General features: G+C 50.9%; 2 protein-coding genes across 2 annotated transcripts in view; one reads left to right on the top strand and one right to left on the bottom strand.

The window, feature by feature from the left end:
• Positions 1 to 12,273, bottom strand: part of RHOQ (ras homolog family member Q) — a 37,416-nt gene extending 25,143 nt beyond the window's left edge. Inside the window, exons 1-2 of the mRNA XM_004582786.2 lie at positions 11,805 to 12,273; positions 11,224 to 11,282 (exon numbers count right to left, since the gene is read on the bottom strand). Of these exons, the coding sequence (XP_004582843.1) occupies positions 11,224 to 11,282; positions 11,805 to 11,946 (201 nt within the window). The 5' untranslated portion in view covers positions 11,947 to 12,273. The remainder of the gene's footprint in view (positions 1 to 11,223; positions 11,283 to 11,804) is intronic.
• Positions 12,274 to 22,823: 10,550 nt separating this feature from the next.
• On the top strand, positions 22,824 to 25,806 carry ATP6V1E2 (ATPase H+ transporting V1 subunit E2). The gene is made up of 2 exons (XM_004582784.2): positions 22,824 to 22,875; positions 24,899 to 25,806. Exon 2 carries the CDS (start codon positions 24,947 to 24,949, stop codon positions 25,625 to 25,627), a length of 681 nt encoding a protein of 226 aa, XP_004582841.2. The 5' UTR covers positions 22,824 to 22,875; positions 24,899 to 24,946; the 3' UTR covers positions 25,628 to 25,806.
• The last annotated feature ends 1,902 nt before the right edge of the window (positions 25,807 to 27,708 follow it).

A 27,708-nucleotide genomic window follows, 5' to 3' on the forward strand; every position in this document is an offset into this window, starting at 1 on the left:
CTTCTCCTTGGGGCAGGTTTCTAAGCTCTGTTACCCACAGGTCTACAGTTCGATTTTACTTATTGCAGTTGGTACATAGCTCGTCCCTTGCAGCCAATTGTGCCACTTCCTCCAACGAGTTCCAGGTCTGGGTTCTTATGTTAGATTTCCACCAAGAACTCCGTAGCCCCAACTCCTGGCTCACCAATCTCCACCTCCTGTGATACCGCGCTGAGGCTGCACCACTGTCTCTGTAACCTTTCTCCCACTTCCGGTTGGAGCAGGTTCCAGGATTAGAGAGACAACAGGTGTCCTATATAGCTAGGTTGTTGGTGGTGCTGATCTAGCCGGAACCTGTTGGACGTTAGGTCTGGGTGCCACACGGACCTATTTTGACCCATACGATGCCACAGTTGGCATTATTTTCCTGCAGGACCAGTGCAATCCACTGAAGTCAGTGAGTTCTCGCGAGCTCAGCACATGTGCAGCTCAGCACTGTTGTCCCCTGCAGTCCTAAAGCTATTGCCACAGTGTACAAAATGGCACCTGACATAGAGTTCTTGATCTGCTGGTCATCAGATCTGAGGGCTACCCAGACCTGCCCCGGGTGGAACCTGTAGGATGCCATGTTGATGCAGCTCACTGAGTCAGAAATGAGTTCACTCCCAGCTCAGCTTATGCTCAGTCCTTTCCCTTGCCTTTGCCTCCTTACGCAAATGGCGCCCAATTCGGCTCTAGGGGGCTGACTGGGCTGTGAAATCCACCCTTTTCTCTCACTGCCCGTCTGGGATCTGCTGCTCTGTCTCTGCTCCTGGTCAAATCAAACAGACCAGCAGGACGGACGGTTCTTTGTCTGGGCTCACCTCCCAAGTTCCCAGTGAAAGTCCCTTCCCACCTGGTTGCTGGTGTAGTTCTGGCTGCTGGTGGAGTTCAGATCACCATTAGCTGAATGCTGCTGGAGTATCAGTCACTGCAACACCACACCGTTGTTTTTGCTGCTTTCCTGTGTCTGTCAGTCTCCAGGTACCCCTCTGCTGTTGCTCTGTCCTCTCCTATTTCCTGGAATGTGTTCTCTCTGCTTCATCCTGATTAAATGTTTCTCTGTCCGTTTAAACATGTCCTTACCCTACTCCACCATCTTGATTCTCCCCAACTCTGTCTTTCAGATAAAATAAATCTTGTGCAAAAAGGGGAAAGATGGAGAAATTGACAGATCAACAGTTTCGTCAGTAGGCATTCTGCTGAGTGGCCACCTTCTCACTAACAACCACTTGACTTGTGCTGATGTTTATTTGGGCAGCAGAAGGCATCTAGGTCTGCCTCCTGGTCAAGGGGAGGCAGAACCTATCAGGCACTCCAGCAAGTGTCCAACTTCCTCTTTGTCACAGGCTGCCACAGGTCACTCTCAATGCAGAGGGGTCCTAGGTATAGCATATGCCAAGGACTCCCACAGGCCTGGACTCACTAGAGAAAGGCACCTGTCCCCGGTCAGTGGTTTATCCCAACAGACCCACAGCCTTTCCCATAAGAGCTCCCTGGGCCTGACCTGCACACCCCCCAGCGACAGCTGGTCAGATCAAAGGAGCAGAGAGAAGCTGACACAGAGAGGAAACAGCCATGGGAGAGGGTCTTCCTGGCGTCACCTGGCCAAGAGTCTCCTCTAAACTCAGCACACCTAGCTCCTACAGCTGCTCTAGGCCACAGGCAGTGTCCCCTCAGAGCCCCCACCATCTGTGCGAGGAATGAAGACTTAACACACAGCCTGGGAACAACAGGCTGTGTGACAATTTAGAGACACTTTAGCTGCAGGGGGCTGCAGTGACAGTTGAGATGGCTTTGGCCCTGCGGCGACCCTCTCTGTTTCTGCTATCAAGCTGAAAACCTGTAGCTGCCAACTGCCTGAGCAGCAGGGCCCTGGCTGCCTCCTCCTTACCCATGCCCTCACACTCAGTCCCTTCGCTGTCCCTGCAGGACAGACAGGCCCCTGGAACCTCCTACCACCCCCTATGCAAGGCAGCGGGGGTGAACGCTGCACCAGTTAGCTGATCTGCCAGCAGCAACAAGGGGAGCTGAAGTGCCTCGAACAGAACTCAAGGCTCTCCCCTGTGGGCAGCAACCCTGTGCTGGGGCACAACTCACCCATGCATTTACAAAGCAATCACAAACATTACACCATCTGAGAAGGGATTTTTTTTTCTAGACCGGGACAAATTTGAACAACAACAAGAAAATAAAAAAAGAAAGAGTGAAAGGGGCAATGGGTAGATGGCTGAAGGAAGAGGGGGACAGTGCACCAAAAGCTGGGATCAGCACGGGACGGCATGACCCCTGTCCAGTGGGCCTCTTCCCACCTGGGGAATTTTAGTTCAAAGAGGAGCCTTTGGAATGAACTTAGCACACACTACCCTGCCATCCTGCTGGGGCAGTGACCAGCCAGTCTTCCTATCTAGCTGCTTAATGTGTAGGAGAGAAAATGGCTTGGCATTAGGCTACATCAATAAATACACATGGAGCCTACTGTGAGCACAATCTTAGGACAGACAAAGCATGCAGATGGAGCCAAAGCATGCAGCACACAATTCTGCTCTATCTTCTCCCAAGAGTGCCTTGGCCCATGCCCGCCTGGCAGGCTGGGGAGGCAGCCCCCATTGACTTAAGGGTCCAGTTCATCCCGACCACCGTGGAGATTCCCAACCACAGGCAAAGAATAAGGGGCAGGGGCGTAGAGGGGCGATGTTTCATGGGATCAAGAAGAAGAACTTTTAGAAAATAAACAAATCAAGTTCCCTGAGTGCTGGGGACAGGGTATAAGGTAGGAGTGCATGGGATGGGGGGACAGAGGGAAGGAAGGGCAGGGCCATGTTGGGAGTAGGGATGGGGGCTCAGTGAATGTCACTGATTCCGTGGCCCTGACGCCACAGCTCGCATCAGAATCACCTGGGAACTAACATGCAGATTTGCCAGAATCTTTGAGGAGACCTGGATGTGAAACCTGAGAGTGGAGATCCCTGGGTTCCCAGGAGGCTACACTGTAAGGGTTGGGGGGAAGGGACAGATGGACCCCTGAAGAGCATCTGGTACAGCTCAGCATCCAGCCTGAGCCCCTTTTCTCCCTGGAGCCCATCCACAGGATTTCCTTCTAAACTGAGTTCTCATTAGCCATCCATCTCCTCAGCTCCCACTCTTTTTTTTTAAATTATTTTATTTTGATAATCTTTATATAGCTGATTAGGGCACAAAGGACCAAGGGTTACAGGAAAGTGGGTAGGACCATTGTTTCTACATTTTTGTGTGTATGTATCTGGGGTAAGGAGGGAGATAAATGGAGAAGCCCCACCCGGCCTCCCACCCCATCCCTGGGTCCCCAATGTGGGGCATGCTCCGAGGGCACTGCTCAAGTGGTTTTGATAGTTCTGAATTGTTGCCCATCTCGCCATTCCAAGCACAATGAAATCTCTCCACTGGCTGACACAATTCACCTTAGAGTCTCAGTTTGCCCAGATTTTCACTGCCAACACATGAAGCACACACTCTTGACCTAACCCCTTCACCTTCTGGCAGCAAAGGGGGAGGCTGGCCCTGTGCCTGAACCCATTGTGACCTCTGTCCCCAGCATGGGCCTCAGCCCCAATCTGATGTCAGCAGTATTTGCTGATGGACTGGATGGACGTTGTTCTCTAGGCTTGAGATTGGAAAACCCATGCAGGAAGATTCGGGTGCTCATTGGGGCGGGAGCTGGATGGGGTGGGCTGGGAAGGCAGGTGAGCATTAGCAGGTGGTAGTGGGAGTTTTGGGGGTTGGTTCAGGAAATACTCAGATGACAGAGGGATAGGCATTGTTGAAAGAGGAAAGAGAGGCCTGCATGGCTCTTGGGAATAGAAAAGACACCTGTCACTTGCAGACAAAAGCTACACTCTTGGTGTCAGGTTAGGGACTGGACACTGAACATCCATTTAGAGTTCAACACAGGACATTTCCCTGCTCCTCCTGCCCCCACACACTCATGAGCAACATGGCTGTGTGAGTCACCTTTTAAGGAAGAATAGTGGGACACGGACAACTTGACAAGGCACCTTCACTTCAGAAGAGGCAGAAGTTCTTCCAGAAGTCACTAGGGCAACAGCCCCATCTGTAAACATAACCCTCCAAGGAAACAATTCCTTGGACTCATCCAGAGAGGAATATGATGTGTCTGGAACACTCTATAGGAAACATTCAACAGTGGGATGCATGCCATGGGGAAGGAGGCGTCTCCCATGGGTTAGAGTTGCCACACAATTTAACACAAGGAATCCAGGACTTGGACTTGGGCGGGGGCAGAATCAGAATGGCGGTGGAGAGGAGAGAGTGGCTGCCTGTCATCAGGGTTGGGTAGTCTAAAACCTCCTTGAGTGGGCAAGTGCCACCTCCTTCGTCCTGCTATACAGCAGGTCCCAGATGCAAAGCGCAGTGCACTCAGAGCGGCATTTGGTGTGGAGGGCATTGAGGGTTGTCCTCGAGCCCCAATATCCACCCAAAGTCAGGAAGGAGCAGTCCAATCCAGGTATCTTGGAGAGGTAGCTGGCTCACTGCTCACGAAGGAATGGCGACAATCTTAAGGCCCTTCCCCCGCCTTCTTGTCTTTCTATTAAAAATCAACAAGCAACACCGCACCAGATTAATCTCTCTTTAATTACTAAGTTGTCAGTCACTGGGTGAAAAACTCCATAATTTAGAGATCAAGACTGTTTTGTATGCTGACATCATAGCAGGCATCTGAGGCCTATATGGATGCCCAGGGACAGCTGCCTTCCTGGAGCTGCACCCCTCCACGCCCCAAGGCCTTCTCTAATCCAGTACTGCCCAAGCCTTCACTTCCTGGCCCACAGAGCAGCTTCTGGACCACACAGGATGGGCAGGGTGCCAGGAGTAAGTGACAGAAGTGAGACTGCTCATGCCGGAAGGAGCAGCCCAAGCCCATGGAGTCTACTTTGAGTTTTGTCCTGAAAGTCCACTTTACATTTAAGGAGACTGAGGTTTGGGAAAGTCAAGTCCCTGCTTGGGAAGTAGAAAGCTGGACCCAGCAAGCCACAAATTGGGACTCACACTGGCCCCAGTGTACTACTGCCACCTGCCAGTCTGAACCCCATGAGGTCCACGCAGCCCTGGATTTCACAAGACAACCACTCCCAGGAGTGCAGCTGTCCCACTTCCTAGCACCTGTCCCTCACGAAGGCTAGAACACTGAGAAGACACTGAGTGAACAACAACTGGACCAGATGGGCTTGCAGCCCCCAATTAGATCTGGCCTCAGTAACCACTGAGGGGGCTCCAGCCACAGTCTCACTACACATGCAACCTCAAATCCTTACAGCTATTCCTGTAAGGCAAAAATCACTCCCATCTCACACACAGAGGTAGGGCAGGCCCACGGTCTCATAGCTGCAAAGGGCAAGCTGGGATTCCAAGGTCATAGGCAGAACCCCAAACCCACACACTCCACTGCCAACATGCCTTCTCTCCAGAAGGTCAGGGGCAAGAGGTGCTAGAGCCTGCTCCAGAGGAACAGTGCTGGGTGATGCTCGCCACACACCTACATGCCTGGTGCTCCGTGGACCTTGGAATTCCCACTGGGAAAGGGGCTGTGCCTCAGGCCACAGTTTAGCCCTTGCTTAGCCTCTAAGTAAAAGCAAACCAAGAGTCAATTGAGAATCAGCCATGTGAAGACACATGTTATATGCCTACCATGCATCAGTTACCAGGCTGGAAATATGGAGAACACTCCTTACTTTTCCATACACCGGAAGTGCTGAGAGAGCCTAACAGGCCCCACAGTGCCAGAGAACTCTACCCAGCCTTGCCTGAGACAGTTGTTGCCCCAGGCATCCTTTGGGCCAGAAACCCAAAGCAGAACAGCAGACAACTGAAGGCAAAACACGCTCCCTGACCAGAGCCTGCCTGCTCAGGGCAAAGCCATGGCCCATGGCGAGAAGACATTCAGCAGGCATCCTGTTTGCAAAAGTCCAGGCTGGTGGCTCTCTTGGTCTCATTAAAACTGCACTGCACCCCACGCCAGGCCTCTCTGAAGCACCCCTTCTGCCACCATGTGAGTCCTTGCTGGAAACTGACTGCACTGTTTTAATACGACAGGAGTCCTCTCCTGAAATTCATAAAACTCTACAACAAAACCATAAAAGCCTGTAGCCCAGGAGATTGAAAATGACATGCTCCCCCACCCATCCCCTGGCATGGCATTCACAGCAAATGATCACATGGGCTCAGCCCCTTGAGGCTATCCACTCCCTGGGGCTCAGGGATGGCATCTCAGCAACCCCTGGCACATCCAAGGGCCTGGGAGAGGAGGGGGTCCTGCCACGGCACAATCTGAAGCCGATCAGAGCCAGCGGGCTCTGCCCCCTGCCACGGTCTGTGCTGGCATATCCCAAACTCACATCTGACTCCCACAGAAGGGGTGCCAAGGTTCCCCTGGAACAGCAAAGGCCATTCATCTTCCCCCAGGCAGAGGAGGAAACCAGCATTTCCATGGAGGGATGGAAACTGCTTTGGAAAAAGGTTATTGAGATGCACAAGATGACAGGTCTGCAGCAGGTTACCAAGGGAAACCAGGATGTTCTGTGCCAGCATCCCACCTGCCATAGCCCTAGTCTCTACCTGGGGGCCTCTAGGGTGGGCAGGGGGCACTTCCTAAGACCTCTGCAGGCCATTTCTTTCGAGCACTTCTCTGTCTGATCCTCTTAAGTCCACGCCACCACCTCCCCAACTTCCTCTTCTGGGCACAGTCTGCCTAGAAGCGAGCTGCGAGCAGTGAAGACACCCAGCCGAGCATGGTACACAACAGTTCCTTTGCCTTCCTCTTCCCCTCCCCATCACAGCAGGAGCAAACTCCCTTCTATAGGGGGGGAAGCGCCACTCCGGGCACCCAGAGGGGCCCCACAGCTGCCAGGCTGTGTCAAGTGTGAAACAAGTCTCACTTTGTCACTGCAGAAGCCAGCCCAGGAACACTAGAGTAGAGGATATTTATAGCTCTCATGCATGGATCCCTGAACTCGTGTGTTTGAGTGGACAGAAATAGCAACAGCGTGCCCCAAAAGACGCACACGGATTTCCATGCACTGATGCGGTGGCCCAGTCTGTAACTCTAGAGATCCTGATCTTCTCCCAGCAATCAGGCTCCGGAGGGTGGGGGAACCCTGGGACCAGGGATAAGCTGGGCTCCAGCCCTTCCCATGCCAGAGTATCCAATTTTGCCTTCCTGCCAAGGATTAAGAGGCCAGCCTGGAGCCTGCAGCTAGAGAGTGGCTTGCCAGGCAGCTCCCTGCTGGCCTGTCTGGACAGCCAGGGAGAGAGCTCTTTTCACTTCCTCCACAGCCCAGAGGGCAGGGGGGTGGGGTGGGGGTGGAGATGGATGGGTAGGAGACCCAGCCTCCTCAGGCCCTCCCTGAGCTGGCAGCAGGGCTGTTGCTGGAAGGAGAAGCTCCCCAGAGGCAGGAAGCCAGCACTCCCCATGAGGTCCCAGTGAGAAAAGGGCCTTCCACCCCCAAATCATGGCTGCCCTCAGACCAACCAGCAGGGCTGGGCCAGGAGAAGGGAAGGCTCCCTGAGCAGGTGCTGCGAGCTGCTGAGCAGGTGCTGGGGATGCTGAAAGAAGCCCCTGGCAGAGCAGAGCATGAGGACTGAGCTCCACACACTCCCCCCATCAGTACCCTGCTGATAAACAGCAAAGGGCAAATGCAAAGCAGCCTCATCTGGCCGGCAAAAGGGCATCTCCTAGAAACATTTCTTGACTGGCAGATTCCCTAACATATAAATGAGCCAGGTGGCTCTGACCTTCACAGGGGTCCATTAGGAGACCCAGAGGAAGCATGCAGATGAGAGGTCCAGCCCCAGGGAGGCAGTCTGCTGCCACCAATGCACTGGGTCTCTGGGTGGACATTTTAGGAAGGGAGGGAGTGAAGTACAGTCCAGCGCCACACAGCTTCAACTCTCCTCTCGTCTCCCTGGAGGCAGAACTGTGGGGAATCTTACTTATGCTTTGCACACTGTAAGTGTTTCTCACACTCTACCCAGACCTCTCAGCGGCTCCTCGTACTTCCTGGGAGGTGGAAGCTTGACATGCTAGGAGCTGGCCTTTAATAGAATTTCCGTTTGTTCCAGGCACAGTACACATTGCTCGGCCACCCGTGGCCCTTTTCCCCACACAGCTGCCGTGGCACCGCATGATGCTCCAGTGCACTGTTTAGTATGTTGATGCCTGGAGAACCGCTCAGCTGCCTGCACACGTGCTAGAGTGTGAGCCAGCCTACAACCTTGCAGTGTACTCAGACAGCCACAAGTTTCTCTGGATCCCTCAGAAAGCAAGTAACAGCTAGAATCACAGACTATAGCAGTGAACTGAACGCACACTCGCCTAGTTCTAAAGCCCCAGAACTCTTTACTGCCGCCTATTAGAGCAACAACTTCTCATACACAAGGAATCACCAAAAAGTTTCTGGAAAATGCATATGATGGGAAGAAAAACCCCTATATGTGAATTTAATAAATTTTTGGTATAAATTTCTCTGTATTTTATTTATTACTTATTTATTTTCATTTTATATGAAAGGCAAAGAAGACAGAGAGATTGATCTCCCAGCTACTGCTGTTTTACTCCCCAAGTGCCCACAACAGCCAGAGCTGGGCCATGCCAAAGCCAAAAGCCTGGAACTTCATCTGAGTCTTCCATGTGGGTGGCTGGGACCCAAGTCCATCACCTGCTGCCTGCTGCACATTAGCAGGAAGCTGGAATCAGAAGTGGAACTGAGATTTGAACCCAGGGACCCTAGTGTAGGATACAAATATCCCAAGCAACTCTGAATTGCTGCGGCAAACATGCACCCCTAAACTTTTCATTAAATCTCATTTTTCCATGAATCTCTTGAATTCCCATATAGTATATGCGTGTATTCCTTTCTCATTGTTAGCATTATGATGCTGAAGAGAACGTGACACTGATTCACATAGCACGGACTCCTAATGAGCAAGACCAATTGGAACTTCCTATTCACACTTTAGCTCCTGTACCTATGCCAACATGAGCAGAGGCAGAGCCCACTCTTCTGCAGCCCCCAGGAGCTCAGCATGGGATCAGGCACACTTGCAGGTAGTATCAGCTCAACAAGGGCCCACTGGTCTCATCGCTAAGCGTGCTCACTCATAACCCCTCGACTGCTGACAGCTGAATCATGACGAACTCTGACCCATAAACAAGTCTAGACACTGGGAGAAATGCCAGGGGGACCTAACATACCCCTTGGCCAGCAGAGCAGGTGTCCCACCTTGGAGTGCAATCTTACTCACATTTGGGTGCTGCTTGGCATACATCTTAGAGTTCTTCACAGAAAAGACAACACTGCTGACCTATGAAAAACTTAGTGGAGCGGGTTTAACTGTAGTGGCTCTCTGACACGTTCTGCTGTGGAAAGGTGGCGTCCCACCTTAACTCAGCGGTGAAGATTCTAAGTACCGTGTCTGTGGGCACACAAACCACCCAATGAGCCTTTCATGCTGTTGACAGAGACCTCCTGCATGCAAAAGGCAGTACCTCTCAAACTGCAGCGGGCTCACCCACCTGCACCCCGCAGCTGTGGGATTGCAGATCAGCCCTCTAGCTTCTTCGAGCTTGTTCCCTCATCTAAAGGAATGTAATGTCACCTTCGCACAGGGTGGCTTTACAGAGGAAAGCAGGTGTTGGCCTGGGGCTGCCCCCTACCCGTTAGGTGGAAGGGCCTCAGTGGAGACCAGCTGGGCTGGAAAGGCACACAGGATGACCATGACTGCAAGGTGATCAAAGAGGATCACAGTGACAAGCCAAAGAGATGAGCAGAGATAAGAAAGTTAAAACAAGAGGCAGATTTGTAAAACTTCCTGCTGGTCAACCAATAAGGTATCTGGTTCCCCATGACTGAGTTCTGCCTCTTGGCTCCACGCTTTCCAATGAAGGTAGAAGCAGGAGCAACCATCACAAGGCAGGCAACTAGAAGGGGCCCTGGTATGCTGAGCACTGGCTGGGCTAGACCTGGGTCCTTCTTTTGAAAGGGGGTGCATGGCTTCCGGCACCCAGTACACGGGCCTCTAGCTTAACCTGCTGAGGACCCAGAGGCAAGGCATCCATCCTCTGGCCAACAAGACATTTCTCAGAATCCAACACAGACTCTTCCCCAGCATCACAGCACTGGCAGCCACATCCAGGCAAGCTCTGCAGAGCACTTGCTGTCCTGTGCACCTGGTGTGTGCTGTGCTCCCATTTGGTGCCCTGCAAAAGGCTGGTGGTGGCTGTTTGTTTTTTTGCCAGTATGTCCTTAGGCCCTTGAGTCTGCATGGCCCTTGCAAACTGCTGCCTGATTCTTAAAGTCCAAGCGCTGGGTTATACAAAACTTCATCACATGCCACCATTCTGTTAGCCTCAAGGCAAAAGTGGACCTGAGGAGAGGGTGGCGCTGGGACAGACAGGCAGAAACAAGTCTAGAGCCCTCCAGGAGCCCAGCCCAGCCCCTCCCAGCTGCCCAGTGGCTGGAGGCTGTAAGGAGAAGTGTGCCTTTTGCTTCTCCACAAATCTCTCCCAGGACAGTGTCACCTAAAGCAGCTGAAGGGGGAGGGGGAAGCTCAGCCTCCCAGATGTACACTGAACTCCTCACCCTTCCTCTCCAGGGAGTGGCCGGGTGCCTGCGTCTCTCTGCTTTTGTCCCCGTGGCCCTCTGCTAACACTGCAAGTGACGTTTTCAGGGACTGGAGTCCCAGGGTGCAATGATGTTGTAATAAACACAGCCAGGACCAAACGCCGTCCCCTCATGTTCGATGATGCCATTTCCCACCAATCAGGCTCCTCGGGCAGGCAGACCACTCACCAATGAGGGCCCAGACACAGGCAGCCAGGGGGAGACCTGGTCAGTGGCAACTAAAAATAAGGGCGCTTCAGGATTGGCCACCGCCACTTTGCAACAGGAGTTGGGACCCACATAGAAAGACCCACGCCGGCACAAACTTTCACAGGCCCAGGGCCCGTAACACGCATGGGCTGTGCTGAGCTTGCTGTTACGTTCGTGTTCCTCATTTGCTGACTTTAATGAAAGGCACAGGGCCCAGGTCCAGAAGGAGCCCCCCTTGCAGACACACCCTCCAGCCCACAGCCTCTCTCTCCAGGGTCTTTCGCAGGCCCGCGCAAGTGGAGGATAAGAAGGGTGGCAGCCTGCAGCCAAGGCCACTCACCTGTCCAGCCGTGTCATAGAGTCCCAGGAGGTACTGCTTCCCTCCAACGGTGACGCTCACTGCAAGGACAGAGTGGGGACAAGGAGAGAGGCTCAACGATGACCTGGGCTTTGGGAGTCATTCTGTTCCCCTCCCTGCCCAGCCAGCCAGCTGGCAGCACGTTGGGCACTTTCGTCCTCACCTCCTCCGGAGACGTCACCCCTGCTCCCTGGCACCAGGCTCCCTGGGAAGCGGGTCCCCAAGTTGTCCAACCCCTCCCGTGGCCACGTCTCGTCTTGGTTTCCCCGAAACTCCCACCCTCTCTTTCCCTCCAGGGGCTGGGGCCCGAGGGAGGAGGCGATGGGAAGGTCAAAGAGGTCGGTCCAGGGCATCGAACCGGGTCAGAGGGCGCAGGCCAAAGGGGATGGGTATGCGACCGTGGGGTGGCCAGAAGCAGAGCGCGGGGGTGGGGCCGGCCTGCCCAGCCGCGCGCGGCGGGGGAGGGGCGGGAGCGGCTGGCTGGGGAGGCGGCTCGGGGGCTCCGCCAAAGTTGCTCCAAAGTTCCGGCAGGAGCGGCCCTTAGTCAGCAGTTCCCGGCTCACCTGCGTAGTGGTCAAAGACGGTGGGCACGTACTCCTCAGGGAAGGCGTCGTTGGCATAGCTCATGAGCAGGCACGTCTTGCCCACCGCCCCGTCGCCCACCACCACGCACTTGAGCATCAGTGCGCCGGGCCCGTGAGCCATGCTGCGGCCGGCCGGCCTCCGGGCATGGTCCCCCCGGAGCCCTCGCCTCGGCCCCGGGCTCAGCCGCCGCCCGCCGGGGGGGTCCGCCGCCGCCGTCGCCGCCGCCGCCGCTCGGCACAGCTGAGCCGCGCTCCCGGCCCCATGCAGCGGCTCCCCTCGCGGGAGGGGAGGGGGCGGCGGGCCCGGGGCGCTGCCGCCGCCGCTGCGCTGGCCGCGCGGATCCCCGCCCCGGCCCGAGTCGCCGCGCCCGCGTCCGCTGCCCCCGGCGCTCGGCGCCCGCGTCCGCTGCTGCTGCTGCTGCTGCCCAACCCGGCCTCGGCGGGAGGATCCGCTGGATCATAAGACTGTCCGGGCCCGGAGGAGACGGCAACTTTGGGGCGGGCGGCGGAGGGGAGGGGCCAGCGGCTCTCCCCGCCCCGCCCGGCGCGGCCCGAGGAGGAGGGCGGGCCCGACGCGTCCCGCGAGTGCGCCCGCCGGCTCCGCGCCCGCGCCCCGCCGCCGCCGCCGCCACCGCGCGCGGCCCTGCCGGCTCCCGGGAGCCTGGCTCCGGCGCGGCCGGCCGCGGGCGCGGGGGAGGAGCCGGCCAGCGCCCGGGAGGAGGGCTCCTCGCGCAAGTGCCCGCAGCGCCCGGAAGCGTGCGGAGGCGCCGAGGCTGGGAGAAGACGCGGAGGCCTCCTGAGGAACCGAGACGACTTCCACGATGACGCAATGAAGTCAGGCAACATTATACGTGTATATTTAAACTGGCCCCGGAAGGCAGGAGCCGTCCCAGCGGTTTCTAAGGGCACAATGAAACTAGATATCAGGAAGACCCGGGGAGCTTAAAAAAAATAATAATAATGAAAGGAGTACGAGGGGGTGGGGTCGCTGAGCCGGGAGGGCAGGACTCCTGGCTGTCTGCTTGTCATCCCCAACCGTGACGCCACGCCTTTCTCAGCGACAGCTGCTGTCCTTTGCTTGGAGCCGGTGGTAAGGGGAGCACAGAAGTGGAACCACTGGCACGGCCCAGCCCTCTTGCTGGGGAGACCCGCTGGCCCCGGTCCCAGAGAATGCACCAGCGCTCTCGTGGAGGCGGCATTCTCTGAAGCCTCCTTCCGACCCCTGATCCCCGACCCCGAGTGGCCCTTGGAGGAGTTCACTGGGTTGCTCATCGTGGAGGCCTCGGCCTCTGTGCTCTGTCCGTCCCGGAGGTCTGTTTTATTTTGGACCCCAGGTTTGGGGCGGGGCTACACTCCACGAATTCACCTCACCTGCACCTCCAGCTCGCTGGCCTCTCGTGGATTGCACCTTGGAAAATCTGTGTGGAGAGGTGGCTTTGAGGTGGGCGGGGCCTGGCCAGAGCTAGGCGAAGAGGGCATCCCGAAGGCTTTTCCCGTGGGTCACAGATGCAGGTGTGCTTTTTGGCAAATCCCACTGTGACACCACCATACCCACCACCGTGCCCTGTTCATTGCTTATCATTTCTCAGAGTTGAAACTCTGAATCTGACTCTCCTAGGGAACTTCCAGGGTTCTTGGAAATTCCTTGTAGATTTACCCTGAGCATTTTCCCAGATGAGCCCGTTGCCTTTGAGCGCGGGCATCTGCGTTGCACTTTGGATGGCGCTGTGGGTCTAGAAGGTATTTGGTGTGCTACGATTGACAAACCGAGGTAGATAGGGCAGAGTCTTGAGTCAGGACTGGGTTCGAAGACTTCTCCGCCATTTCTTCCTAGAGGCTGAGACAGAAGGAGTTACTGTGTCTTACCGTGCCTGTAGGACCCTTTCCAGGGGCAGCATTTGCTGGGACTCAGGTTCTGAAAGGAGAATAAGAAGCCACTGCGGGGCGCCCAAGCCCAGAACACTGACCCTGGCCCCAGCTCCCACCCCTCCTAGCAGCATTGCCGAGAGTGTGTCTCTTTGTCTCCCTGGGCTACGGATTGTTCATCTGCAGACGTTTGCTCATCCGACAAGGGCCTTCCAGCTCTAGAAGTTCTAGGAGGAGCTCTGAGAATGCTAGAGCGCTCTGGGTGAAGGATGAATCATGCAGGGGTGACTTCATCAGTGACAGCGACCTCATTCCTTTGGACCACAGAAATGCCAAGCAAACAGCCAGGAAGACAGTGACCTCGGGGGCCCTTCCCACCCAGGGTGGATGTGGGGCAGGGAGGAGGTGCCCTTACCCCAGCTCCTAAGTGTTGGAAGGAGATCAGCAGTTTTCCTATGGAGAAAGACAAGAATCCTTCAATTTGGAAAAAACAATTCTCCAAAGTCAGATCATGGGGACAGGAAGTAGCTGGGTCCCTAAGTATCACAGAGGCTGTCTGCTTGCTTTTTTCCTTTTGTAATAACCACAGACACCAGTACAGACCCAGGTCTGTGCAAGAACGGTGAACTGGCCACTTAGTCGTCTTCTGTTTTTCCACCCCTCCCTCCTTTCTTGTTGTTACTTCCTTTCAGTATTTCATTTAACAATTTCGACTGAAAGCCACGATTCACCAGGCTTTATTCCTGGGCAGGGGCAAATAGCTAGCAAGTCAGGGTCCCCGGAGTTGGGCAAGTGGACAAGAACCAATGCACAAGTGGCCAGTTACTATCTAGTGTGCTTAGAGAACCCAGCCCAGGCTCCTGAAATTCAGCCACCCGCTGGTACACAGCTCTGGCAAAGCTGAGGAGGAGCATGTGGGAGTGGTATCCTATACACAGGGCTTAGGAGGCTCTTAGGAGTAGGACAAGAAGGCCTGGTAAAGCCAGAACCCAGCCCCCAGGGGCAAGAGTGTGGGCAGGGAGCAGGCTGACTGGTGTGGGGACCTGGTTTATTGTTCACTGGGAGCCATGCAATGCAGATGTCATGTTCACTGCACAAGTGTGTTGGCCTAAGGTATTAACAGCTTATACATTGCAACAATTTCTTGAAGTTTGGTGATCCCTACTGATCAGAATGATAAATCAGATGGACTCCGTTGGTTTTCATTTCCAGTTACATCCCTAGATCCCAGTATCTAGATCCCCTTTTTCTGACCATTACTTACCCAAAACTCATAAGTATGCCCCAGTCTCTGGGAATGTTGGCTTAAGCACCATTACAGCTATTTTGACATCTTTATGATTCACTGTCTTCTGCTGCACATGAGGTCAGATGACTCCAGGCACTGCCAGCCAGTGCTAAGCTTTGGAGAGGACACTTTCTTGAGAGAAACGTGAGGATTGTGCTTGTGACCTGGGAGTGGCCCCTCCCCCAAGGCTCCAAAAGAGACTGGACACAGATCCCTTTGCTAGAGCTAATGTTAGTGGCTTTCCTCAATGCTGCAATCCTAAGGATGCCAGAAAATCACCCAAGACTCACTTGCTCCGCTGTAGAGGATGCTCTGGTTCCTGTGTGTAACCGCCATGCTGTGAGTTTGGAGAGCTTTTCTCCTCTCTAAGTGAGAAAAAAAGAGCATCCTTTATAGCAGCTGAAAATTACAGACTCTGGCTTTCCTTGTCATACTGAAGAGCTTATGAAACTAGGCATAAATACAGGGCACACTCTTTCTGGAAGTTGCAGCTTTAGGGATATGCAATTCAGCTCCTAACACATGAAGTGGCACATCGAGAATAGGTGGCAGTAATGGATGTGCTATAATTGAGTTGCTGTTTAAAAGTGACAGCTGTACACATGGCTTGACTGAAGTTTGGTGACAGTAATGGAACCAGAGTGGCTTTCTTATCACAGTAGTTCCTGAGGCATGTGATGGGTGGCAGTGTTCCTGTCTTGAACAGCTCTAGCCTTTAAGATACCTGTTGAATCAGCCGTACTTAGCTTCTATGACTTGCAGCCCAGCATCTTAAGGATTGGAGAAGCAGAGTGTGATACTGAAACAGCATGATACTGGATGTAAGTAAAGATTTCCAATTCTACCATACCAAGTAGCAGACACTAGATTTATCTTCCTAATGTAGACAACCCAAACATTGTATAGTATATATAAAACCACTGTTTGCAGATATTGGACAAAACATAGCGCAGGACTGAGAGAAGAGGAGGAAAGATAAACTCTCCTACCACTCTTTGTGCCGGCATCATTTTCTGAGCGTTGGCACTGTAAACCCAAGCAGATAAAGATGGTTTTATTGGGTAGAGGACACAGCTGGGAGTAACTTCAAGTCAAAGGGTCAGAGAAAAGGGTGTATAGCAGCACCAAGGGCCCTGAGATTGTTTGAGCCCATTGCTGAGGGCTAAGTTGCATATGCCTAGGGTGAAAGAACCACCAGACATCTGGGAGCTGATTGAGTCCCAGGACTCAATAAGACTGGGAGATGCTTGAGTTTCAGCGGGCCAGTGTGACATGATGTTATCAAACGTCCAGATAATTCAGCGGGCTCTCCTTTACCAGAAGAGCTAAAGCAGCTGTAGAGTACAAGTAATACTGGACATCCCCCAACTTGGTTGTGAAATAAGCCTTGAAAAGAATAAGTTCATCCACTAGTGCCATAACTGCCAGCCAAATTTTGGCATTCTTAAAAGGACAGTACCATTCAACAACAGAAAATTCAATATGTAAGAATTACTGGACATGCAAATAAGGGGGGGGTAACTCAAAACCAAGAGAAAACTTATTCAATAGAAACTCAGAAATGAAAAAAAAAACCTCATAAATGACAGAGGCAACGAAATTCATAGACAAGGACTTAAAATGGAATTTAAAATACATACAAGTCTTAAAGGAAAACATTAATACAATGGAGATAAAATGGATGATAGAAAAAAGGAGCAAATGAAACTTCTATGGTTTAGAAATGTATACACGAACTGAATGACTCACTAGCTGAGCATAACAGCAGATTGGACATTATAGAAGAAAATATGTTTGACATTCGGGCCTGGTGCGATGGCCTAGTGGCTAGAGTCCTCATCTTGAACACGCAGGGATCCCATATGGGCGCTGGTTCTAATCCCGGCGGCCCCGCTTCCCATCCGGCTCCCTGCTTGTGGCCTGGGAAGGCAGTCAAGGACGGCCCAAAGCGTTGGGACCTTGAACCCACGTGGGAGACCTGGAGGAAGTTCCTGGCTCCTGGCTTTGGATTGGCACAGCACTGGCCTTTGCAGTCACTTGGGGAGTGAATCATCAAACAGAAGATCTTCCTGTCTGACTCTCGGCCTCTCTGTATATCTGACTTTGCAATAAAAATAAATAAATCTTTAAAAAAATATGTTTGACATTGAAAACTTAGCAGTAGAAGCTATTGAAGCAAAGTACACACACACACACACACAATGCAACACAAGATTTCAATGACCTGTAAGACCAAATCAAATGATGCAATATGACGTACAATTGGATACCTAGAAAAGGACTGGGGGTGGTTAGTGATTTGAAGACATGGTAGCCATAAATGTTCCAAACTTAATGAAAATCACTACCTCACAAACCTAAGAAGTTCAACAAGTCCAAAGCAAGATGAACACAAGTAAACATCAAAAGAGTTCTTTATAACTAAATTATTGGAACCAGTAATAAGTGTGGGCCTGAAAGAGAGAAAGATGTAATAGATACAAGGGTAGAAAGATAGAAATAACTGCTGACTTCTCATCAATGACAATGCAAACTAGAATGAGATAACATGTTTACAGTAAGTGATTAGAGGAAGTAAGAAAAGAAGGCATTGCCAACCAAGAATTTTATATCTAGCAAAACTAGCCTTCAGAACTGAAGGTTAAAATAATTTTTTTTTCAGACCACAAAAGTTTAAAGAGAAACTTGCCTGCAAGAAACCTTAAAGGAAGGTCTAGGGTTAGAACAATCATGAGAGCAGGTGGAAACGTGGATCCTACAAAGAAATATAGAAAGCCAGAGGGGGAAACACATGGATAAACAGGATACACATTTTCTCTCTGTTAAACATTTCTATATAGGATAATTTACCTCTTAAAGCAAAAACAATAGCCATATATTGCCGGCTCAAGTCCCAATTCCTCCACTTCTGATCCGACTCCCTGCTAATGCACCTGGGAAAGCAATGAATGTAGCTCGAAGTGCAGACTCCTACTAACCACATGGGAGACCTGACGAAAGTTCCAGACTCCTGGTTCAGCCATTGGGAGATTCAAGCAGTAGATGAAGATCTCTCTTTCTCTTTTATTCTGCCCTTCAAATAAATAAATAAATAAATAAATAAATAAATAAATATGTTATAAAAAGATAGATGGCTACTTAACTGCTCTCTAAAAGGATATCTTCTGTTAACCTGTAGAACAGTGATTTTCAAAGATTTTGGACTCTAATTCATATCAGTAAGTGAATTTTTCATTGTAAACTATGTATGAATATCACGCAGAAAAGAGGCATTTAAAATGCTTATTAAAACAGATGTTATGAAAAAAACCACATGTATTTCAAATAAGGACAAAGCAGTACTAAATTCTAGATTTCCATTTGGCTTCATTTCTGCTACTGCAGAGTGATTTCACAGAACTGTTTTCCAGCCAAGCACACTAGCTGGCAATTGCAGGCTCAAGACCATAGAAGGCTAAAGAACTACATCTCAACAGCAAACATCAAACAAACTGATTTAAATATGGGTAAGAGGGCTGTGTAAACACTGAACTGAAAAGACATGCCAATTGCCAGTAAGCACAGGAAAAGATGCTTATATCACTAACCATTAGGGAAATGTGAATCAAAACAAGTAGATACCACACCATACCTACTTGGATGACTCCTACCAAAGCAAGAAACAAGCAGAAAAGCCAGAAAATAAGCATTGGCTAGGACGTGGAGACGCTGAAAAACTTTGGCACTGCTAGTGTGGCAGCAAAATGGGCCTATGGAAAGTGATATGAAGAGCGCTCAAATTATTTTCCTAGCGCATTCAGGGTGCTATAACAGATATTCTAGTCCAGATAATTTATGAAACAACACAGACTTCCTTCTCACCACTCTGAAGATTGAAAATTCAAGGTTCCAGGCACTGGCTCCATAAATGGCAAAGGCCTGTTCTTCATCTGTACATGATAAGGAGAAATGAACCATCTTGAACTTACTCTAAAAGGGCAGCAATCGCACTCAGGGAGTCTCTGTCCTAATAACCTCATCACCTCCTAAGGACGCCACATCATTGAGGGTTAAAGTTCAGCATCCCAGATGGGGACATCATTACTGAAAATATAGCACGTAGGACTCAGCACTTCTATTCCTGGCACTATCCCTGAAAGAATTGTGAGCTCATTTTTTTTTTTTTTACTTTTAAGATCTAGTTTATTCATTTGAATAAATGAGAATTACAGAGAAAAGTTACAGAAAGAGAGAGAAGAGAGAGCGAGAGAAAGATCTTCCATTCACTGTTTCATTCTCCAGATGGCTGCAATGGCCAGGGCTGGTCCAGGCTGAATCCAGAAGGCAAGAGCTTCATCTGGATCTCCCGCATGGATGTAGGGACCCAAACACTTGGGTTATCTTCTGCAGCTTTCCCGGACTATTAGCAGGGAGCTGTGTTGGAAGTGGAGCAGTCAAAACATGAACCTGTTCCCACATGAGATGGTGGCATCTCTGGTTGCAGTTTTGCTTGGGGCCCTGTGCACAGGCATTTCCAGACATTTGTACATACCTGGTTTAGTAGTGTTGTGCATTAAAATGGAAAAAAATCTAAATGAGCTCCGGAGAAAGCAATGCCCACAGGGGCAGGCAAGTAGTGTCAAGGAAAGTGCTGGGAGGGGAAAGGCACATTCCTCCATCAATAATGTCCTTGAAGAATGTATGACTTCTCTGACACCTGTAGGCAGGCTGCTTCAAAGCAGGGGTTTTGTTCCCAAGAGCAGTGGGAAGGTTGAAAAGGGGATACTCCCTTCTTGCATATGTAACATTTGAAATCCCCAAAAGGAGTTTCGTGAATCTCCTCACCCACTACCCAGGCCCCACACATTGCTTGTGCTCCCAGCTCTGGAAAGCCCCTCCCTCATTTTGCAATCTCCCCTCCTCTGCCACAGGTCTGGAGACTCAGGTTGCGTGTTGTTTTCTTTCTGCTAGGAGAAAACATCCCATCCCAGGCACGGCTGGCTTCAGACTGGCTTATGGCTCCCAACTGGAAGGAATGGCAATGGTTTCAGAGGCTGGGCAGGGCTGCAGGCTGGCAGGCTCCTTTCATCCACTAAGCACTCCTGCCACCTGCTCCTCTCCCACAGTGCTGAAGATGCTCCTCCCCCAGCAGGCATGCAGGCTCACCAGGTGAGGTCCCCAGAAGCGAGCTTCTCCCTGCTCACTCTGCCTGCCAGGGTCCTTCCTGCACCTGCGTATGAAATGACCAGGTTTGAAGTGCCTCCTTCCTCAAGGCCACAGGAAAGGACTCCTGGGAAGCTGGTGAGGAAAGTATTTGGAATCACACAAGACTGGGTCTCCTAAAGGCAACAATTCAGAGCAGCAGGAACCACGAGGCCTGAGTCACATCCGTCAGGACAAGGTCTGCCTTGTCTCATCTAAACCTTTCATTCTGGCAAGGTGACTCTGTTCCGTGTGATAAATACCTCAAACAGCACTTATCCCTGCTCCTCAAAGTTTGTCTCCAGGACTGCATGATACAAAGGAAGCAGCAAACCATCTGCTGTTGACGGGATTCATATGTAATCAGGAAACTGCAGCCACTACCTTGCTGTAGTCCCTGCTTTCATCCCTCCCGTTGTCCTCCCCACCCCTCACACAGGCCCTTTCAGAGCCACCAGAAAACATGCTCCCGGGCAGCCATCCTCACAGCCACTCAGATCGACTCTCTTGTTCTCAGACCCTGTCTCTCAGCTTGCTTTCAGGGGTGGACAATGGCAGTGTCTTCTTTCTTGACATGTGCATTTGCCCCGTAATCGTTATGCTCCCATACTTTATCCATTGTGTCTTATGTTTCATAATAAAAGGAGACAAGAGAAAAGAAAGCCTCCTCCCCAACTCTGAGTCCTTCGTCTAATCAGCCCAGGGTTGGCCAATGCCTCTGCACCCCCAGAGGCATCCTTGCTCTGTGGTAGAGACCCTGCACCTGAGGAGTCTCTTGGAGCAAGTAATCCTGAAGCCAGTCCTGAACTGTTCCTGGAAGACAGGTCATGCTGTGGTCATTTTGAGGAGAATCCTAGAGGCCTAAAAGGTGGTAGGACTTCAGTTAAGCCTGAAATGTGAGTGGGATGTAGGTCGGGGAGGGAAGCAGAGCAAGATGTTTTAGAGTAGGGAAATGCATGCGTTGGAGATGCTAATCAGGGCTTGGCTAATGTGTTTGGGGAGGCAATGCAGAGACCCTGGTCCTGAGCGGTTATAGAGATGGGGATGTGGCTTGGAAGGCTGTCCCTACTGCCCTCTGTCCTAGCCCTCAGTGTAGGGGTCTAAGCCTTCAGGTAAGAGCAGAAGTGCAGACTTCACATTTCTGGGTTTGTTTGCTGTTACTGTGTTCCAGCCACCGGCTTGTGTGGGCGCATAACCTCCTCCCAGACAGACTGGAAAGTCCATCTGCCAGTGACGTGAGTTCCTACAGTGATACATGTGCAGGCCTTGATTGGATCCTGCTAGCCCTGCAGCTTCTTCTTCTTCTTCTTCTTCTTTTTTAAGATTTGTTTATTTTTATTGGAAAGGCAGATCAGATTTATGGAGAGAAGATACAGAGAGAAAGATCTTCCATCCACTGGTTCACTCCCAAATGGTGGCAATGACCGGAACTGAGCTGATCTGAAACCAGGAGCCAGGAGCTTCTCCCAGTTCTCCCACATGACTGCAGGGTCCCAAAGTTTTGGGGGCATCCTCAACTGCTTTCCTAGGCCAAAGCAGGGATCTGGAAGGGAAGCAGAGCATCTAGGGCATGAACTGGTGCCCATATGGGATCCTGGCACAATGTAAGGATTTAGCCATTGAACCATTGCACCGGGCCACTTGCCTTTGAACCCCTGTACTAACAAATTGCTTGGTGGGGGAGTGTGCAGGCAAGGAGCACTGTACAGGTAGGCACAGGGGTGATAGGCTGTCAGACGATCCTACCCTTTCCCAGCTAAAAGCTCTTGTGATTTTGATGCTCCATTTCCCATTATCAAGGATGAGGGCAAAGGTGCCATGAAGTATCTAAGTTTTGTATGAGGAAGCATGACCAAGATATGCTCCCATCTGAGAGAGTGGAAATCAAATCTGTACATGATAGAGTGGCAGCCACAAGGAATGAAGCCCGAAGCAGAGGAGGGATGATCAAAGTTAACTGCAGGAAAAAAGGTGATGCAACCACCAACCATGACAATTATCCTCTTTCACTTAGCCTTCACCATACTTGCATAATGTGGGTGATAGCATCAACTCCATTATATAGGTGAGGAAACTGAGGCTTCCAGGGGTCAGCTGCCTTGTCAAAGTCATACAATGGTCAGTTCAGAATCAGGCTGCAAACTCCAGCACCATAGGTAAAACCATGCCCACTCAACCCTGTCTGGGCACAGAGAGATGCCTTGTCTCATAGACAGGTCACAGTAGCACCTGGGGTGGGTATCCATCTGGAGAATTTTACTTGTGCTGATGTCTCATTAGCAATCTTAGAATGTGGCTCCCTGTGCCATCCAAATTCAAAGAAAGGAGGCTAATGTCCATCAACCTGACACCTGACTTTTTCATTAGTACACTAATAAACCACCCGCTGGACATACACACATCTATTCAGGCAATCCCACCCCAGAACTGAAGTCAACTGTGAGCCAACTTAATTCAAATTCCAAGTGTGCGAGCAGAACCCCCAGCCAGGGCCCAGGTGCCAAGGAAATTCCTCTTGGCCTCCACTTGGCAGACTTGGCCAGCCTTCCCCTGTGACAGCCTGTCTCTATGGATGCCAAGTTGCCTGGTCAGACCGTAAGGGTCGTCTGTACAAAGAAAGCAACAGCGCCAGGCTGCAGTGTATGTTCCAAATTCCACATTCTGTTGTGGACTCCTGGCGCCAGAGCAAAGGAAGGCTGCTGGCTGGGGGGACTGGTAAGGGTTTATCTTTTGTGCTTTTCCCTCTACGTGCATAACCTAAGGACTCCTATGTCTGGGACTCTGCTTTCACAGACAGGTGCCCCCAAGCCTGATGATAGCAGAGTTACCTAAGGACATCCGCACAGTGACCATTTCATAGACTTATTTAGGAGTAGAGGATAGTTTGCTGTGTTGACAGAATTGTATCTTTTTCTTTTTAAAGTATCTCCCCGAAGAGGGGATAGGTTAAATGATGTTCCTGTAAACTTCCAATGGCAGCTGTGAGGTGGAGCCCAAGGACATGGCTTTTGTTACCAATATTGGCTTGTGTTTTGCCATGCTCGGGGTGTGCTATTAACACATCATTCTGGACCAGGATCCTTTTCCCACTTTTTGTGGGGGAAGGGTGGTAAATTCATGTGGCACAAAAATTTCTAAGCATATTTTTAAGGTGCAAAGTCCTGTATTGCCAACTCTAAACACTTTGTTGTCCAGCAGATTGCTGTCCTTCACTTGCCCTGCATGACTGGAACTCTGTGCCCACTCCCTGGGAGCACCCCATCTTCCCTGACCTGGCCCCTGGCCATCACCATAGTGTTTTCTGTCTCTGTGCCTTTGCCAGCTGCTATAACTGTAACTTCCCATATTTGTCTTCTTTTGATGGGCTTATGTCACTTCACATGGTATCCTCAGGGTGGACCCATGTTGTAACACATGAGACAGTTTCCTTCTTTCTTAAGGCTGGATCATACTCTCTCGTATGCTCACACCACATTTCCTGTATCTGTTAATACACCAATGAACATTTTGGTTACTTCCACCTGTTGCCAAGTTGTGAATGACCTGGCAATGAGTATGGGTGCATAACTTTCTCTTCAAGATTTTGCTTTTGGTTCTTTTGGATAAATACCCATTACTGGGACTGCTGGGTCATTGGTATTTCAGATTTGTTTGGAGGAACTTTCGTGCTGTGTCCCACAACTTTGAACATCCTCACTAACATAGATGGTGGTCTTTTTTGAATAATGATCATATAAATAACTGTGAGGTCATTTCTTTGGTGATTAGTGATGATGAGAGAGCCTCTTCATGTACCTATGCATCTTATAGGGAGAAATGGCCATGGCCTTTGCTATTTTCCTAAACAGGTTATTTGTTCTTGGTTTTTGTTTGCTTGCTCCATTGAATCACAGGAGTTCCTGATACATTTTGGACAGTAACTTCTTATCAGATGTATTGTTGGTAAACATTTTATCCCAATCCTTAGATCATTTTTTTTCACTCTGCTCCTTGCTTGCCATTACTGAAGCTTTTAAATTTGATATTATCCTGTTTATTTTTGTTTATTTTTTGTCTGTGCTGTTGGTGTAAAATCCAAGCAATTATTGCCAAGACTAATGTTTATGAATGCGTTCCCTTTATATTTTCTTCTCAGACTTTTATGATTTCAGATTTTATGTCTAGCTATTTAAGAATTGATTTTTGTGTATTTATGTGATAACAGTTCAATTTCATTCTTTTGTATGGATATTGAGTTTTTCCAGCACCATTTGTTAAAGAGATTATCTGTCACCATTGTATTTTCTTGCTAAAATTACTTGATGGGTTGATTTCTAGGCTCTTCATTCTGTTCCATTGGTGTTTATGTCTGTCATATCTAGTCATACTATTTTGATTACTTTATATATTTATACTTAATACATTTTAATTAGAAAGTACAAAGTCTTTAATTTTGTTGTCCTTTCTCAAGGTTGTGGCTCTTTGGGGCCGCTTGACCAAAAACACTAATGGAATTTTGAAGGGAATTACACTGACTTTATGAGTCTGGCAGAGGTGGAACCCTTGAGATCCAGACCCCTGCCTCTGGTTTTCCACTAGTTGCTCTCCCTAGCTGAGCGCTCCCCCTTCCCTATCTGTGACATGAAGGGTGTCTAGATGACCCTCATGATCCCTGCCCATGGGCTCCAAGCTTCTCTTTCTTCCTTGCGTGCACTCCACGGGGAGGAGTAGAATCCTGACACCCTGCCCTGCATCGCAGCCGCCCGAGGTACACCAGCGCCTGCTCTGCCTCCTTGCCAGTGCAGCCATGGCCCTGAGCGATGTGGACGTGCAGAAGCAGATCAAACACATGATGGCTTTCATCGAGCAGGAGGCCAACGAGAAGGTGGAGGAAATAGACGCCAAAGCCGAGGAAGAGTTCAACATCGAGAAAGGGCGCCTCGTGCAAACGCAGAGACTGAAGATCATGGAGTACTATGAGAAGAAGGAGAAGCAGATTGAACAGCAGAAGAAGATCCAGATGTCCACCATGAGGAATCAGGCACGGCTCACAGTGCTGAGAGCCCGAGACGACCTCATCTCCGAATTGCTCAATGATGCCAAGCTAGGACTTGGCAGGCTGGTGGAGGACCCAGAGGTTTACCAGGAGCTTCTGGACAAGCTGGTGCTGCAGGCCCTGCTCCGCCTCCTGGAGCCCACGGTGATTGTGCGCTGCAGGCCCCAGGATGTCCTGCTGGTGGAGGCTGCGGTGCAGAGAGCCATTCCCGAGTACGTGCTAGCCTCCCGGAAACCCGTGCAGGTTCGGCTTGATGCGGAGGCCCACCTGGCTGCCAACGCAGCTGGAGGCGTGGAGGTGTATAGTAGTGATCAGAGAATCAAGGTTTCTAATACCCTGGAAAGTCGGTTGGAACTGTCAGCCCAGCAGAAGATGCCAGAAATTCGAACGGCCTTGTTTGGAGCAAATGCCAACAGAAAATTTTTTCTGTAAGCTGCTGCGAAGTGATGCTTGCGCCGAATTGCTGAACGACAGAGGCAAATGCTCTTGGGCAAAGGAAACGGGTCCTGGGTCTTCCCCTTTGGTGCTCTGATATTATTCTGTCTTCTATTATGAAATGCCCTCTGGACATTAGCAAGCGTGAACTTTGGAATAAAGCTCAGCTTAATGCTCAGGAATTGCATGCCAGTTCATCTGCCCATCCCACAGCTTCTGATCCATCCTGCGCTCTGAGATAGAGGGAATGATGCTGGCTGCTCTTCAACTTGGCTTTGGAAAAAATCTGAAAGGTGACCTTGGTCTGTGGTTCTGGGTGCTCACAGATTCTTTCACATGCTGCTGATGTGTTGGGTTTCACTTACACACATTATGTCTTGAGGTTCAGAGGTTTTCCTTATGTATACTGGGCCAATTTCCTGGGTGTATGGCCAGCGCAGTCACACAAGGGTCTGTGGGCAGAATAGCCCAGCACTGAGAATTTAATGCTCAGCAGCCAATGACTTGAGAGTTCTGATTCTCTCTTTGAATGTACTTTTTTGGGAAGTGAAGCCCTGGATGGGACATTGGAGCATGTGTGGTTCTGGCCTTTGAGGTCCAGCCCACCCCATCTCAGCCACTGCTGCCCTCTGCCTGTGGCAGGGAGGGTCAGAGTGGGGTATGTGTGCTCCCCAGAGGCTGAGGGTCAGACATGGGAGTGGTTGTGCCTTTCCAGGCTGGGGTGCTGTAGGGCACTTTCAGTAGGCAACACAGGGGGGATGATCCTGTCTCTTGCTGGATCTGAACATAGCTTGGTGTAGAGGGTTGAAGAACCCAAGTCTCTTGCATGTGTTACAGGAGCAGTGTCTATTGGGCTTCCCTGATTCTGCCCCCACAGACCTGGCACAAGCGTGGCAGCTTGTGGGAGGGGAAACAGTGAGAGCCAGGTCATTCTAGTGTCACTGTGTAGGGGGACACATTAGTGGACAGAGGCCTGGTTAGGACTTTTAAGGGCCTCAGTGAACACTGATTACTCATTCAGCTCTGTGCAAAGGAGGTGAAAGTCACAGAGGCTGTGAGAGATGAAAATCAGCAACCTGTCCTGGCCTGTCCAATCCTGCTGCTCTCCCTGCCCCACCCCAGGGCAGTTTTCCCCTGGTCCAGGGCCTCTGGGGTGGGCAGGCTGTTGGCATCTTGCTGAGCTGTACCCCTCTGGGAGTCTTGCCTTAGGGATGCTTGCCCCAGGCACGTTCAGTGATGCCTGGGATCTTGTCTTCCTTCCATTTTAGGATGAACACCTTGCCCTCTGTAGGCTATGTTCCTTGTGTAAACTCCTGGATTCTCAGGAGCTCAAAGAACAAACTGTTGCTACCACAGGCAGGCACAACTCTTCCACGAAACCATTCTTCTCATTAGCACTTCCTCTGGAGGTGCAAGGGAAACTGTGGCTGCTGACACAGAAGCTCTGTGCTTGGTGACAAGTGGCTGCTGAAGGCTCCCTCTTCTCTGCTGGAGGACAGCAAGGGGACCTGAACAGCAGGGAGGCCCCGCCCTGCACAGAGGCTGTCATTCCTTCCTGGGTCACTGGAAGTACCAAAGCATCACTTTGGAGATGCTATGCCCACATGGCAGAACCCTCAACAAGGCCTAGAGACCAGACCTGAAGGACAGAGAGGGTTCCATGGTTTCCTCTGGTTCCCTGGGTTCAGGGGACCCCAGAAATGGGCTGGCAGGTCTGGCCCCAGCTTGGTCTCTGGGGAGTACCTGTGGTCCCTTGTTGGATTCTCTGGGGGTGTTGCTCAAAGCTTTGTCTCATTCCCTCCTCCAAGTCTGTGCTCTCGTTAGCATTCTTCTCTGAAGCCTTTCCAATTCACAACCTTACCTCTGACATCACAGCTATCGCTGAAGGCACCAGAAAGGACCCTGGCCTCTGCCTCCATGTCTGTTCTAACGCAAGACAAACTCTCACTCCCTTGTGGCACCCCACGCCATGCTTACCGGCACAGTTCACAGCTCACCCAGGAGTCTTTTCATTTTAAAAATATTTTCCATTTTATTTATTTGGAAGGTGAAGTGCTCTCATTCACTGGTTCACTGCT

This window comes from Ochotona princeps, chromosome 8, assembly GCF_030435755.1.
Source record: "Ochotona princeps isolate mOchPri1 chromosome 8, mOchPri1.hap1, whole genome shotgun sequence".
NCBI classification, from domain to species: Eukaryota; Metazoa; Chordata; class Mammalia; order Lagomorpha; family Ochotonidae; genus Ochotona; species Ochotona princeps.

Coding starts and splice junctions, on each gene's coding strand:
- ATP6V1E2 (XM_004582784.2), top strand. CDS start 24,947: ATGGCCCTGAGCGATGTGGACGTGCAGAAGCAGATCAAACACATGATG.